The sequence below is a fragment of the Ranitomeya imitator genome, chromosome 2 (assembly GCF_032444005.1).
Source record: "Ranitomeya imitator isolate aRanImi1 chromosome 2, aRanImi1.pri, whole genome shotgun sequence".
Lineage (NCBI taxonomy): Eukaryota > Metazoa > Chordata > Amphibia > Anura > Dendrobatidae > Ranitomeya > Ranitomeya imitator.
Window position 1 is genome coordinate 348560750 of NC_091283.1, and position 12551 is coordinate 348573300.

Genomic DNA, 12551 nt, shown 5'->3' on the forward strand with positions numbered 1-12551 from the left:
TCATAAAAAAAGCCAGATTGGAACTTGCCAAACTACATGTTGACAAGCCACAAAGCTTCTGGAAGAATGTCATATGGACAGATGAGACAAAAATGGAAATTTTGGCAAGGCAAAATTCTCTAACTATGTTCACAGATGAAAAAATGAAGCATATCAAGAAAAAAAAAACACTGTCCGTACTGTGAAACATGGAGGAGGTTCTGTTATGTTCTGGGGCTGCTTTGCTGCATCTGGCACAGGGTGTCTAGAATCTGTGCAGGGTACAATGAAATATCAAGACTATCAAGGGATTCTAGAAAGAAATGTGCTGCCCAGTGTCAAAAAGATTGGTCTCAGTCGCAGGTCATGGGTCTTGCGACAGGATAATGACTGTTGTGAATTCTGTGGCTGAGTTCACTTCTGTGGTCACAAGTGGTATTGCAGTCTCTGGGCTTCCTCCCTCAGGTGTTTTGGTGAGCTCGTTGGCTGCCTTGCTATTTAGCTCCGCCTGAGTCTGTCTTCCTTGCTCCTTGTCAATGTTCCAGTGTTGGATCTGAGCTACTGCATCTTTCCTTGGGCCTGCTGCTCTGCTAGATAAGTGCTTCTAGTTTGTTTTCTGTTTTTTTCTGTCCAGCTTGCTATTGTCTTTTGCTGGAAGCTCTGAGAAGCAGAGGGGTGCACCGCCGTGCTGTTAGTTCGGCACGGTGGGTCTTTTTGCCCCTTTGCGTGGTTTTCGTTTTAGGGTTTTTTGTAGACTGCATAGTTCTCTTTGCTATCCTCGCTCTGTCTAGAATATCGGGCCTCACTTTGCTGAATCTATTTCATTCCTACGTTTGTCTTTTCATCTTGCTAACAGTCATTATATGTGGGGGGCTGCCTATTCCTTTGGGGTATTTCTCTGAGGTAAGTCAGGCTTGTATTTCTATCTTCAGGCCAGTCAGCTCCTCAGGCAGTGCCGAGTTGCATAGGTAGTTGTTAGGCGCAATCCACTGCTGCTTATAGTTGTGTGAGGATAGATCAGGTACTGCAGTCTACAGAGATTCCACGTCTCAGAGCTCGTCCTATTGTTTTTGGTTATTGCCAGATCTCTGTATGTGCGCTGATTACTGCACGCTGTGTTGCCTGATTGCCAGCCATAACAGTACAAGGAGCCACACCAATGATTCCCAATAGAGGGAAAAAAGAAATCCTGACATCATTTTTTTTTCTTAGCTCTGTCTTCAGTCTTTTTTTTCCCCTAGACATTAGAGTGCTTCAGGACACAGCTGTGGACATGGATATTCAGGCTCTGTGCTCCTCAATGGATAATCTCGTTGTAAATGTACAAAAGATTCAAGATACTATTGATCAGAAATCGATGCTAGAACCAAGAATTCCGATTCCTGATTTGTTTTTTGGTGACAGAACTAAGTTCCTGAGCTTCAGAAATAATTGTAAGCTATTTTTGGCCTTGAAACCTCATTCTTCTGGTAATCCTATTCAACAGGTTTTGATTATTATTTCTTTTTTGCGCGGCGACCCACAGGACTGGGCGTTTTCTCTTGCACCAGGAGATTCTGCATTGAGTAATGTTGATGCATTTTTCCTGGCGCTCGGATTGCTTTACGATGAGCCTAATTCAGTGGATCAGGCTGAGAAAAATCTGCTGGCTTTATGCCAGGGTCAGGATGATGTAGAAGTATATTGTCAGAAATTTAGGAAATGGTCAGTACTCACTCTGTGGAATGAATCTGCACTAGCGGCTTTGTTCAGAAAGGGTCTCTCTGAAGCTCTTAAGGATGTAATGGTGGGATTTCCTATGCCTGCTGGTTTGAATGAGTCTATGTCCTTGGCCATTCAGATCGGTCGTCGCTTGCGCGAGCGTAAATCTGTGCACCATCTGGCGGTACTGCCTGAGAGTAAACCTGAGCCTATGCAGTGCGACAGGACTATGACTAAAGTAGAACGGCAAGAACACAGACGTCTGAACAGACTGTGTTTCTATTGTGGTGATTCTACTCATGCTATTTCTAATTGTCCTAAACGCACTAGGCGGTTCGATAGCTCTGCCGTTATTGGTACTGTACAGTCCAAATTCCTTTTGTCCATTACCTTAATGTGCTCTTTGTCATCGTATTCTGTCATGGCGTTTGTGGATTCAGGCGCTGCCCTGAATCTGATGGATTTGGATTATGCTAAACGTTGTGGATTTTTCTTGGAGCCTTTGCGGTGTCCTATTCCGTTGAGAGGAATTGATGCTACACCTTTGGCCAAGAATAAGCCTCAGTACTGGGCCCAGCTGACCATGTGCATGGCTCCTGCACATCAGGAAGTTATTCGCTTTCTGGTACTGCATAATTTGCATGATGTGGTCGTGTTGGGGTTGCCATGGCTACAAACCCATAATCCAGTATTGGATTGGAACTCTATGTCGGTAACCAGCTGGGGTTGTCAGGGAGTACATGGTGATGTTCCATTTTTGTCTATTTCGTCATCCATTCCTTCTGACATCCCAGAGTTCTTGTCGGACTTTCAGGATGTATTTGAAGAGTCCAAGTCTGATGCCCTACCTCCGCATAGGAATTGTGATTGTGCTATCGATTTGATTCCTGGTAGTAAATTCCCTAAGGGTCGTTTATTTAATTTGTCCGTACCTGAACACACCGCTATGCGCAGTTATGTGAAGGAGTCCCTGGAGAAGGGACATATTCGCCCATCGTCGTCACCATTGGGAGCAGGGTTCTTTTTTGTAGCCAAGAAGGATGGTTCGCTAAGACCGTGTAATGATTACCGCCTTCTTAATAAGATCACTGTTAAGTTTCAGTATCCCTTGCCATTGATTTCTGACTTGTTTGCTCGGATTAAGGGGGCTAGTTGGTTTACTAAGATTGATCTTCGTGGTGCGTATAATCTGGTGAGAATCAGGCAGGGAGATGAATGGAAAACGGCATTTAATACGCCCGAGGGTCATTTTGAGTATCTGGTGATGCCGTTCGGACTTGCCAATGCTCCATCTGTTTTTCAGTCTTTTATGCATGACATTTTCCGTGAGTATCTGGATAAATTCTTGATTGTTTACTTGGATGACATTTTGATCTTCTCAGATGATTGGGAGTCTCATGTGAAGCAAGTCAGAATGGTTTTCCAGGTACTGCGTGCTAATTCCTTGTTCGTGAAGGGATCAAAGTGTCTCTTCGGTGTGCAGAAAGTTTCATTTTTGGGGTTCATCTTTTCCCCTTCTACTATCGAGATGGATCCGGTTAAGGTTCAGGCCATCCAGGATTGGACTCAGCCGACATCTCTAAAAAGTCTGCAGAAATTCCTGGGCTTTGCTAATTTTTATCGTCGCTTCATCTGTAATTTTTCTAGCATTGCCAGACCATTGACCGATTTGACCAAGAAGGGTGCTGATTTGGTTAATTGGTCTTCTGCTGCCGTGGAAGCTTTTCAGGAGTTGAAGCGTCGTTTTTGCTGTGCCCCTGTGTTGTGTCAACCTGATGTTTCTCTTCCGTTCCAGGTCGAGGTTGATGCTTCTGAGATTGGTGCAGGGGCGGTTTTGTCACAGAGAGGTTCTGGTTGCTCAGTGTTCAAACCATGTGCTTTCTTTTCCAGGAAATTTTCTGCTGCTGAGCGTAATTATGATGTGGGCAACCGAGAGTTGCTGGCCATGAAGTGGGCATTCGAGGAGTGGCGTCATTGGCTTGAGGGTGCTAAGCATCGCGTGGTGGTATTGACTGATCATAAGAACTTGACTTATCTCGAGTCTGCCAAGCGCTTGAATCCTAGACAGGCCCGTTGGTCGTTATTTTTTGCTCGTTTTGATTTTGTGATTTCATACCTTCCGGGCTCTAAAAATGTGAAGGCGGATGCTCTGTCTAGGAGTTTTGTGCCCGACTCTCCGGGGTTATCTGAGCCGGCGAGTATCCTCAAGGAAGGAGTCATTGTGTCTGCCATCTCCCCTGATTTGCGGAGAGTGTTGCAGAAATTTCAGGCTAATAAACCTGATCGTTGTCCGGCCGAGAAACTGTTCGTCCCTGATAGGTGGACTAGTAAAGTTATCTCTGAACTTCATTGTTCGGTGCTGGCCGGTCATCCAGGAATCTTTGGTACCAGGGAGTTGGTTGCTAGATCCTTCTGGTGGCCATCTCTGTCACGGGATGTGCGTGCTTTTGTGCAGTCCTGTGGAATTTGTGCTAGGGCTAAGCCCTGCTGTTCACGTGCCAGTGGGTTGCTTTTGCCCTTGCCGGTCCCGAAGAGGCCTTGGACACATATTTCGATGGATTTCATTTCTGACCTTCCCGTTTCTCAAAAAATGTCAGTCATTTGGGTGGTCTGTGATCGCTTTTCTAAAATGGTCCATCTGGTGCCCTTGGTTAAATTGCCTTCCTCCTCTGATTTGGTGCCTTTGTTCTTCCAGCATGTGGTTCGTTTACATGGCATTCCTGAGAATATTGTTTCTGACAGAGGTTCCCAGTTTGTCTCGAGGTTCTGGGGGGGCCTTTTGTGGTAGGATGGGCATTGACCTATCTTTCTCCTCGGCCTTCCATCCTCAGACTAATGGCCAGACCGAACGAACCAATCAGACCTTGGAAACATATCTGAGATGTTTTGTTTCCGCTGACCAGGATGATTGGGTGTCATTTTTGCCGTTGGCTGAGTTCGCCCTTAATAATCGGGCCAGCTCGGCTACCTTGGTCTCTCCATTTTTCTGCAATTCTGGGTTCCATCCTCGTTTCTCTTCAGGACAGGTTGAGTCTTCGGACTGTCCTGGTGTGGATTCTGTGGTGGACAGGTTGCAGCAGATCTGGACTCAGGTAGTGGACAATTTGACCTTGTCCCAGGAGAAGGCTCAGCTTTTCGCTAATCGCAGACGCCGTGTGGGACCCCGACTTCGTGTTGGGGATTTGGTTTGGTTATCTTCTCGTCATATTCCTATGAAGGTTTCCTCTCCTAAATTTAAACCTCGTTTTATTGGTCCGTATAGGATTTCTGAGATTCTCAATCCGGTGTCTTTTCGTCTGACCCTCCCAGACTCCTTTTCCATACATAATGTATTCCATAGGTCGTTGTTGAGGAGATACGTGGCACCTATGGTTCCATCTGTGGAGCCTCCTGCCCCTGTTTTGGTGGAGGGGGAATTGGAGTATATTGTGGAGAAGATTTTGGATTCTCGTGTCTCTAGACGGAAACTCCAGTATCTGGTCAAATGGAAGGGTTATGCTCAGGAAGATGAATCCTGGGTTTTTGCCTCTGATGTCCATGCCCCAGATCTTGTTCGTGCCTTTCATGTGGCTCATCCTGGTCGGCCTGGGGGTTCTGGTGAGGGTTCGGTGACCCCTCCTCAAGGGGGGGGTACTGTTGTGAATTCTGTGGCTGAGTTCACTTCTGTGGTCACAAGTGGTATTGCAGTCTCTGGGCTTCCTCCCTCAGGTGTTTTGGTGAGCTCGTTGGCTGCCTTGCTATTTAGCTCCGCCTGAGTCTGTCTTCCTTGCTCCTTGTCAATGTTCCAGTGTTGGATCTGAGCTACTGCATCTTTCCTTGGGCCTGCTGCTCTGCTAGATAAGTGCTTCTAGTTTGTTTTCTGTTTTTTTCTGTCCAGCTTGCTATTGTCTTTTGCTGGAAGCTCTGAGAAGCAGAGGGGTGCACCGCCGTGCTGTTAGTTCGGCACGGTGGGTCTTTTTGCCCCTTTGCGTGGTTTTCGTTTTAGGGTTTTTTGTAGACTGCATAGTTCTCTTTGCTATCCTCGCTCTGTCTAGAATATCGGGCCTCACTTTGCTGAATCTATTTCATTCCTACGTTTGTCTTTTCATCTTGCTAACAGTCATTATATGTGGGGGGCTGCCTATTCCTTTGGGGTATTTCTCTGAGGTAAGTCAGGCTTGTATTTCTATCTTCAGGCCAGTCAGCTCCTCAGGCAGTGCCGAGTTGCATAGGTAGTTGTTAGGCGCAATCCACTGCTGCTTATAGTTGTGTGAGGATAGATCAGGTACTGCAGTCTACAGAGATTCCACGTCTCAGAGCTCGTCCTATTGTTTTTGGTTATTGCCAGATCTCTGTATGTGCGCTGATTACTGCACGCTGTGTTGCCTGATTGCCAGCCATAACAAATGACCCAAAACACACAGCTAAAAACACCCAAGAATGGCTGAGAGGAACACATTGGACCAGGGGTGTCAAACTGCATTCCTCGAGGGCCGCAAACCATGCGAGTTTTCAAGATTTCCTTAGCATTGCACAAGGTGCTGCAATCATTATGTGTGTATGTGATTAAATTATCACCTGTGCAGTACAAGGAAATCCTGAAAACATGACCTGTTTGCAGCCCTCGAGGAATGCAGTTTGACACCCCTGCATTGGACTATTCTGAAGTGGCCTTCTATGTGCCCTGACCTAAATCCTATTGAGCATCATTGGAAAGAGCTGAAACATGCCGTCTGGAAAAGGCAACCTGCAAACACAAGACAACTGGAGCAGTTTGCTCTTGAGGAGTGGGACAAAGTACCTGTCGAGAGGTGCAGAAGTCTCATTGACAGTTACAAAAATCGTTTGATTGCAGTGATTGTCTCAAAAGGTTGCTCAACAAAATTGTCACGGCTCCCAGGTATTAATGCTGTGGGGAGAGCTGCACACAGCAGCAAAGGAGCTGAGGAGATTTAGCCTTTAGTAAACCTAGCAAAAAAGCCAAACAAAAAGCAAGTGTGGGATTGCAGTTTTGTTTTGCAATTTCACTGCACTTGGAATTTTTTTCCCGTTTTCTAGTACCCGACATGCTAAAACCAATGGTGTCGTTCAAAAGTACAACTTGTCCCGCAACAAACAATGGCCATATTGACGGAAAAATAAAAAAGCTATGGCTCTGGGAAGGAGGGGAGCAAAAAACAAAAACGCAAAACCGAAAAACCCCTGGTCGTTAAGAGGTTAATATGGCCGGTGCCGATCACTAATGACCTCTCCATGTTCCGAACATCTGAATGGGGAGAAACAAGGAGACCTTGTGTGGGAGAGAGACTGAGGACCGAACGTTACTAACGAGTACAGCGATATTGGCGTCCATGTAGTCATTAGTCGCAGCGTTCTGTAGTGGGGGGAGCAGCGACATATAAGTCACAGGTCAGACCCCAGAGATCAGCAACGGGGGGAGAACGTGTGTATTCAGGGGGGAAACATGGAAAACGGAATATCACAGAGATGGGAAAGGCCATTTATTATATGGGGAGGAAAAATGGCCGAGTGTGACCAGCGGCCAATCCTGATAGAGAATAACGGGGCTCCAGCACCTACCTCCACCTGCAGAGCCGCACTCCACATATATGGCTGCTCTGTGCGCACAGGACCTGTGATGAGGTCACAGGAGGGGAGGAGTCAGGGGTCACATGATCAGGGGCCTCAGTGTATACAGGACTCTGCTGTGCTGGTTGTCATGGTGCTGGATGAGGGGAAGTTTATGTGTGGGGTCAGGAGGGGTTTACAGTGTGGATGTAGGAGAGCCGCGTGTGTACGAGGTGTACGGAGCGGAGCTGTGTGTGTACGAAGTGGAGCCACATGTGTACGAGGTGTACGGAGCGGAGCAACATGTGTACGAGGTGTACGGAGCGGAGCAACATGTGTACGAGGTGTACGGAGCGGAGGCGCGTGTGTATGAGGTGTCCGGAGCAGAGCCGTGTGTACGAGGTGTACGGAGCAGAGCTGCGTGTTTACGGAGCAGAGCCGCTTGTGTACGAGGTGTAGGTAGCGGAGCCGCGTGTGTACGAGGTGTACGGAGCGGAGCCGCGTGTGTACGAGGTGTCCGGAGCAGAGCCGTGTGTTCGAGGTGTATGGAGTGGAGCTGCGTGTGACTTTGCTCATTATTACCATCAGTCTAACCCTCAACTGGTGAGGTGGGGTTTGCCACACCCCAGGGAATTTTTGTTCGGCTGCCATTCATTGAAAAATGCTGGTATGAGGATACGTGTCTCACTAGCTTCCATCCATTTCCTTGTCAACAGGATGTCGTCAAGGCCTCTCTCTTCTGGCCACGCATAGCAGAGCTAGCTGTCGCTAAGTGCTGTCTTGGCCTTGCTGAACCTCACATAATAATAATCTTTATTTTTATATAGCGCTAACATATTCCGCAGCGCTTTACACATATTATCACATCACCACTCATGTAATTGTTTTTTTTACACATTTTCAAATTTTGAAAACTTCTTTATTTTTATCAAAGTATTACATTTTCTGATACTTGTGGGTGTCATACTCGTGTAATCAATCGCCAATAAGAAAATGATTAAAACAAACGTGATCTTTGCATTTTCTGTAGAAATAAGAGATTTCATTGGGGTATAGGAAACCCCACCTCTCCAGTTGAGGGTTAAATAAAAACTACATAAGTCTGTGTGCACATGTTCCGAATTTTTCGCTATAAAAATGCGATAAACATGCTTAAAATATGCATACATATGCATCCTATCATTTAGAATGCATTCCGCAATTTCTGTGCATATGTTGCGTTTTTTTCCGCAAATTTTTTTTTGCGGATTTCCCACTATATTATTGCATCCCAGAACCTCCAGAAAAACACACAAAAAATCCGCAAGATATATGCGAAAAATTCGCATGCGGATTTCTTGCAGAAAATGTCCGGTTTTGTTCAGGAAATTTCTGCATGAAATCCTGACGTGTGCACATAGCCTAAGTGGTTGCTCTGCTGATGATCCTAACTCGGAAGGGCATTCATTTTCCAGAACTGATCAGAATCTGCTGTTCAAACCTTTCTAGAACTCAAGACTGGTTTCTATGCTGCTCCTGTCCTGACCCATCCTGATGTGGACAGACCTTTCTTCCTTGAACTGGATGCCTCTATTGGAGGAGCACTTCTCTCTAAAAATATCTCTAGAGCAAGAAATCATACCTGTGGATTTTTCTCCACAAAATTTTCTCCAGAAGAATATTATTATTCCATTGGTGACCATGAACTCTTAGTCATAAAATTGGACACTAAGGATTGGCGACATCTTCTTGAACTAGCTAATTTCCCAGTGACAATCTATACCACAAACACCTGGAGTATCTGCAGTTTGCTTGCAGGCTGAATCCCCATCCAGCTCGATGGTCGCTCTTTTTCTCACAATTTGATTTCATCCTTTTTTGGCTGTTATGGAATCATTTGAAAGGAGCAATAAGAGGGAGAGAGGGGTACAGTTACACACCTATCATGGAGTGGTAATGAATCAACGCACACTCTTGATGAACATTTGCAGAAAGTTTATTTCACATATAGCGAATAAGACAAAAGCATTGATGTGGAAGAAGGTGCAGGAAATTAATCGGCAAAAAAATAGCAACAAAAACCAATGTTTCGACCCTGCCAGGGTCTTATTTGTATTGTCGCTGGAGACAAATGGCTGACAAGTTCAATTGTTGAAAATAGGAAGCGTGTCTGAGGGAAAGGGTACGTTCACATTAGCGTTTTGTGGGACTGCGTCGGGCGCAGCCGCGGCGACGCATGCGTCATGCGCCTTTATAGTTAACATGGGGGCACATGGACATGCGTTGTCTTGCGTTTTGTGATGCATGCGTCTTTTTTGGCGCAAGCGTCAGGGCGCAGAGGACGCAAGTTGCATTTTTTTGCGTCCAAAATCATGCCAAAAAAGGACGCATGTGTCACAAAACAATGCGTTTTGCATGCGTTTTTGTTTGCGTTGTGCGTTGCGTCGCCGACGCATTCCCGCACAACGCAAATGTGAACGTAGCCTAAATGGTACCTATTTGGTATGTGTTACCAGGCACTCTCGCACCTTCATCATATGCGTCCTGCGGCTTCCAGTGCATCCGGTATCTACCTCCCGATGTACTGTCTTCCAGCAGTCTCCAGTGCTTCCAGTACCTGTTTCCTAGGGCTTAGGCTGACGTCACACACAGCGTATGAAAATATGGTCCGTATATTACAGCCGTAATACGCTGAAAAGTCCCGAAAATAGTGGTCCGTAGCTCCTCCGTAGGCAGGGTGTTTCAGCGTTTTTTACGCATGGCATCCTCCGTATGTAATCCGTACAGCGTGTTTTTATCACAGGCTTGCAAAACCGACATACGGCTATACAAGGGATCCATGTGTTAAAAAAAAAAAACATATATACTGTATATATATGTCAGTAGATACATATATGTATATATATTATTACTTCATACAGCGCGAGATAGCAGAAAGCCGGTGATTCAATTACCGGCTTTTGCTATCTCCTTCCTAAACCCAACATATGAGACCTGGTTTACATACAGTAAACCATCTCATATCACCATTTTTTTTGCATATTCCACACTACTAATGTTAGTAGTGTCTATATGCAAAATTTGGCCGTTCTAGCTATTAAAATAAAGGGTTAAATGGCAGAAAAAATTGGCGTGGGCTCCCGCACAATTTTCTCCGCCAGAGTAGTAAAGCCAGTGACTGAGGGCAGATATTAATAGCCTGGAGAGGGTCCATGGTTATTGGCCCCCCCCTGGCTAAAGACATCTGCCCCCAGCCACCCCAGAAAAGGCACATCTGGAAGATGCGCCTATTCTGGCACTTGGCCACTCTCTTTCCATTCCCGTGTAGCGGTGGGATATGGGGTAATGAAGGGTTAATGCCACCTTGCTATTGTAAGGTGACATTAAGCCTAATTAATAATGGAGAGGCGTCAATTATGACACATGCTGCGATTTTCTACGGCCGTAGAAAGCCGTATAATACTGATCAGTAAAATACGGCCGTTAGGAGATGGGGCATAGAGAATAATTGTGCCGTATGTTTTGCGAGTTTTACGGACGTAGTTTCTGCGCTCTTACGTCCGTAAAACTCGCAAGTGTGACGCCGGCCTTAGAGGATCCACCTCTCCTCCTGAGACCAAACAGTATGAAACACTTCAAGATCTTATCTCACAATGCTCTCGGTTCTGGTGTCCTCCTCCCTCACTGACTGCTCTTCGATAAGATCTGAAATCGTTTATAATGATACATAGCTCTGCGGTATCTCTAAATAGTAGCTGTAGACATCACTGATGAAAGGAGGGTGTATTCTTTTTTTCTCCTGCATGATGTTGCCTACTTATAATTGTTAACTCATTAAGGGGAAGAAGTACAAGTCCCCAGAGGCAAATCTGTGGTAACAACCAGTTGAACTATAACATAAATAATGGCCTAAACTTTACAAGTTCATATCTGTGCAAAGGAGAGGAAAAATAAAAAAATAAAAGCAAAGTTTTACCTGCTCTGCAGCCAATAATTCACGATGTGGCCAGCTAAAATGTACAAACTGATGAAAGGTCCTCTGAAAATCTTATAGAGCAATGCAAAGCTGGGTAACTATACTAGTCTCGAATAAAAGGACAATTTCAAAAGCGGAAAAGTGTCTTAAGAAACCGGAGATCCTTAATGTAATTTAGCCTTCAATACTTCTATACAAACCATACCAGTTCTCCTTCAACTACACAGGTCCTAGGGCGTTATCTTAACTCATAGACAATAAAAACAATAGACGCAAATAGATGGATATTAGTATTAAAAGCAGTTGTTTATTAATCCTTTGTTACAAATTTTAAAGGGGCGGTCCGACACCTCTCTCTTCTGTGTAGTCTGGTGTCAGGTGGAGGTAGATGCTGTTTTACTTAATTAGGACAGTTGAAGAGGGAACCATCCAGTTGGTCTCATTTGATTAATAAAACACCATAATTATTAGATGCCTGTTGTCTGACGTTTGCCTCTGAAACTGTCCCAATCATGTATACCAGAGAAGGACTGGTCAACCTCTTTAAGATGCAGTTATAGTGTTCACAAAAAAGTATTCTATATATATGATGAAATATTTTGGATTGTTATATGCATTACACTTGCTGACGTTTATTGCTCATTGCATACAGCACATTTCCTAATAATTATCATTTAGTGATCTAAATTGCTTTCCCTTTTAGGCTTGTGACTTAACTTTTACTGTAAATTTTCTGGTACTCTTCGTCAATAAAATACATTTATAAATTATGAAGTGGCTACTTCCCTGTGTAATTTCTCTGATGTGTAAGAAAATATTTCTTTGTGAAACATTTTCCAATTCTCAAAATGAAAATGGCTTCTCCTTTGTGTAAATTCTTTGGGTAAGTTCACACAGGGCGTTTTTGCTGTGTATTTTTTATGCTAATTTTCAGCTGCTTTTTACAGTACCAGCAAAGCCTATGAGATTTCAGAAATTTCATGCACACATTGGTTTTTTGTGTCATCAGTATTTTGTGCTTTGCTGCGTTTTTGGACATAGAGCATGTCACTTCTTTCAGAGTTTTTCCAGTGGTTTTCACCCATTGAGTTTTTGCTGCTGAAAATTCAAGGACATTAGCATGGATAAAGAGAAAAAAAATGCACCAAAAAAAGCACCTAAACCTGCGTTTTTAACGCAGCTTCTTTCCTGCCAAGATCAGGTTTTCCAAAACCTGCAGAAAAAAAGCAGCAAAAAACGACCTGTGTGAACTTACCCATAGATTTATAAAAAGAGTGTATTTACAAGAAGAACAATTCCCACATTATGGACATGAATATGGCTAATCTCCTGTGCGAGTTCTCAGATGTGCAACAAGATTTCATTTGTT

At 44.6% G+C, this 12551-nt stretch overlaps 1 protein-coding gene across 1 annotated transcript in view; it reads right to left on the minus strand.

Annotated features, from left to right (window-relative positions):
• The window catches only part of LOC138666538 (zinc finger protein 850-like), a 129149-nt gene that overhangs the window by 41538 nt on the left and 75060 nt on the right, over positions 1-12551 (minus strand). Inside the window, exon 16 of the mRNA XM_069754750.1 lies at positions 7240-7292. Within this exon, the coding sequence (XP_069610851.1) occupies positions 7240-7292 (53 nt within the window). The remainder of the gene's footprint in view (positions 1-7239; positions 7293-12551) is intronic.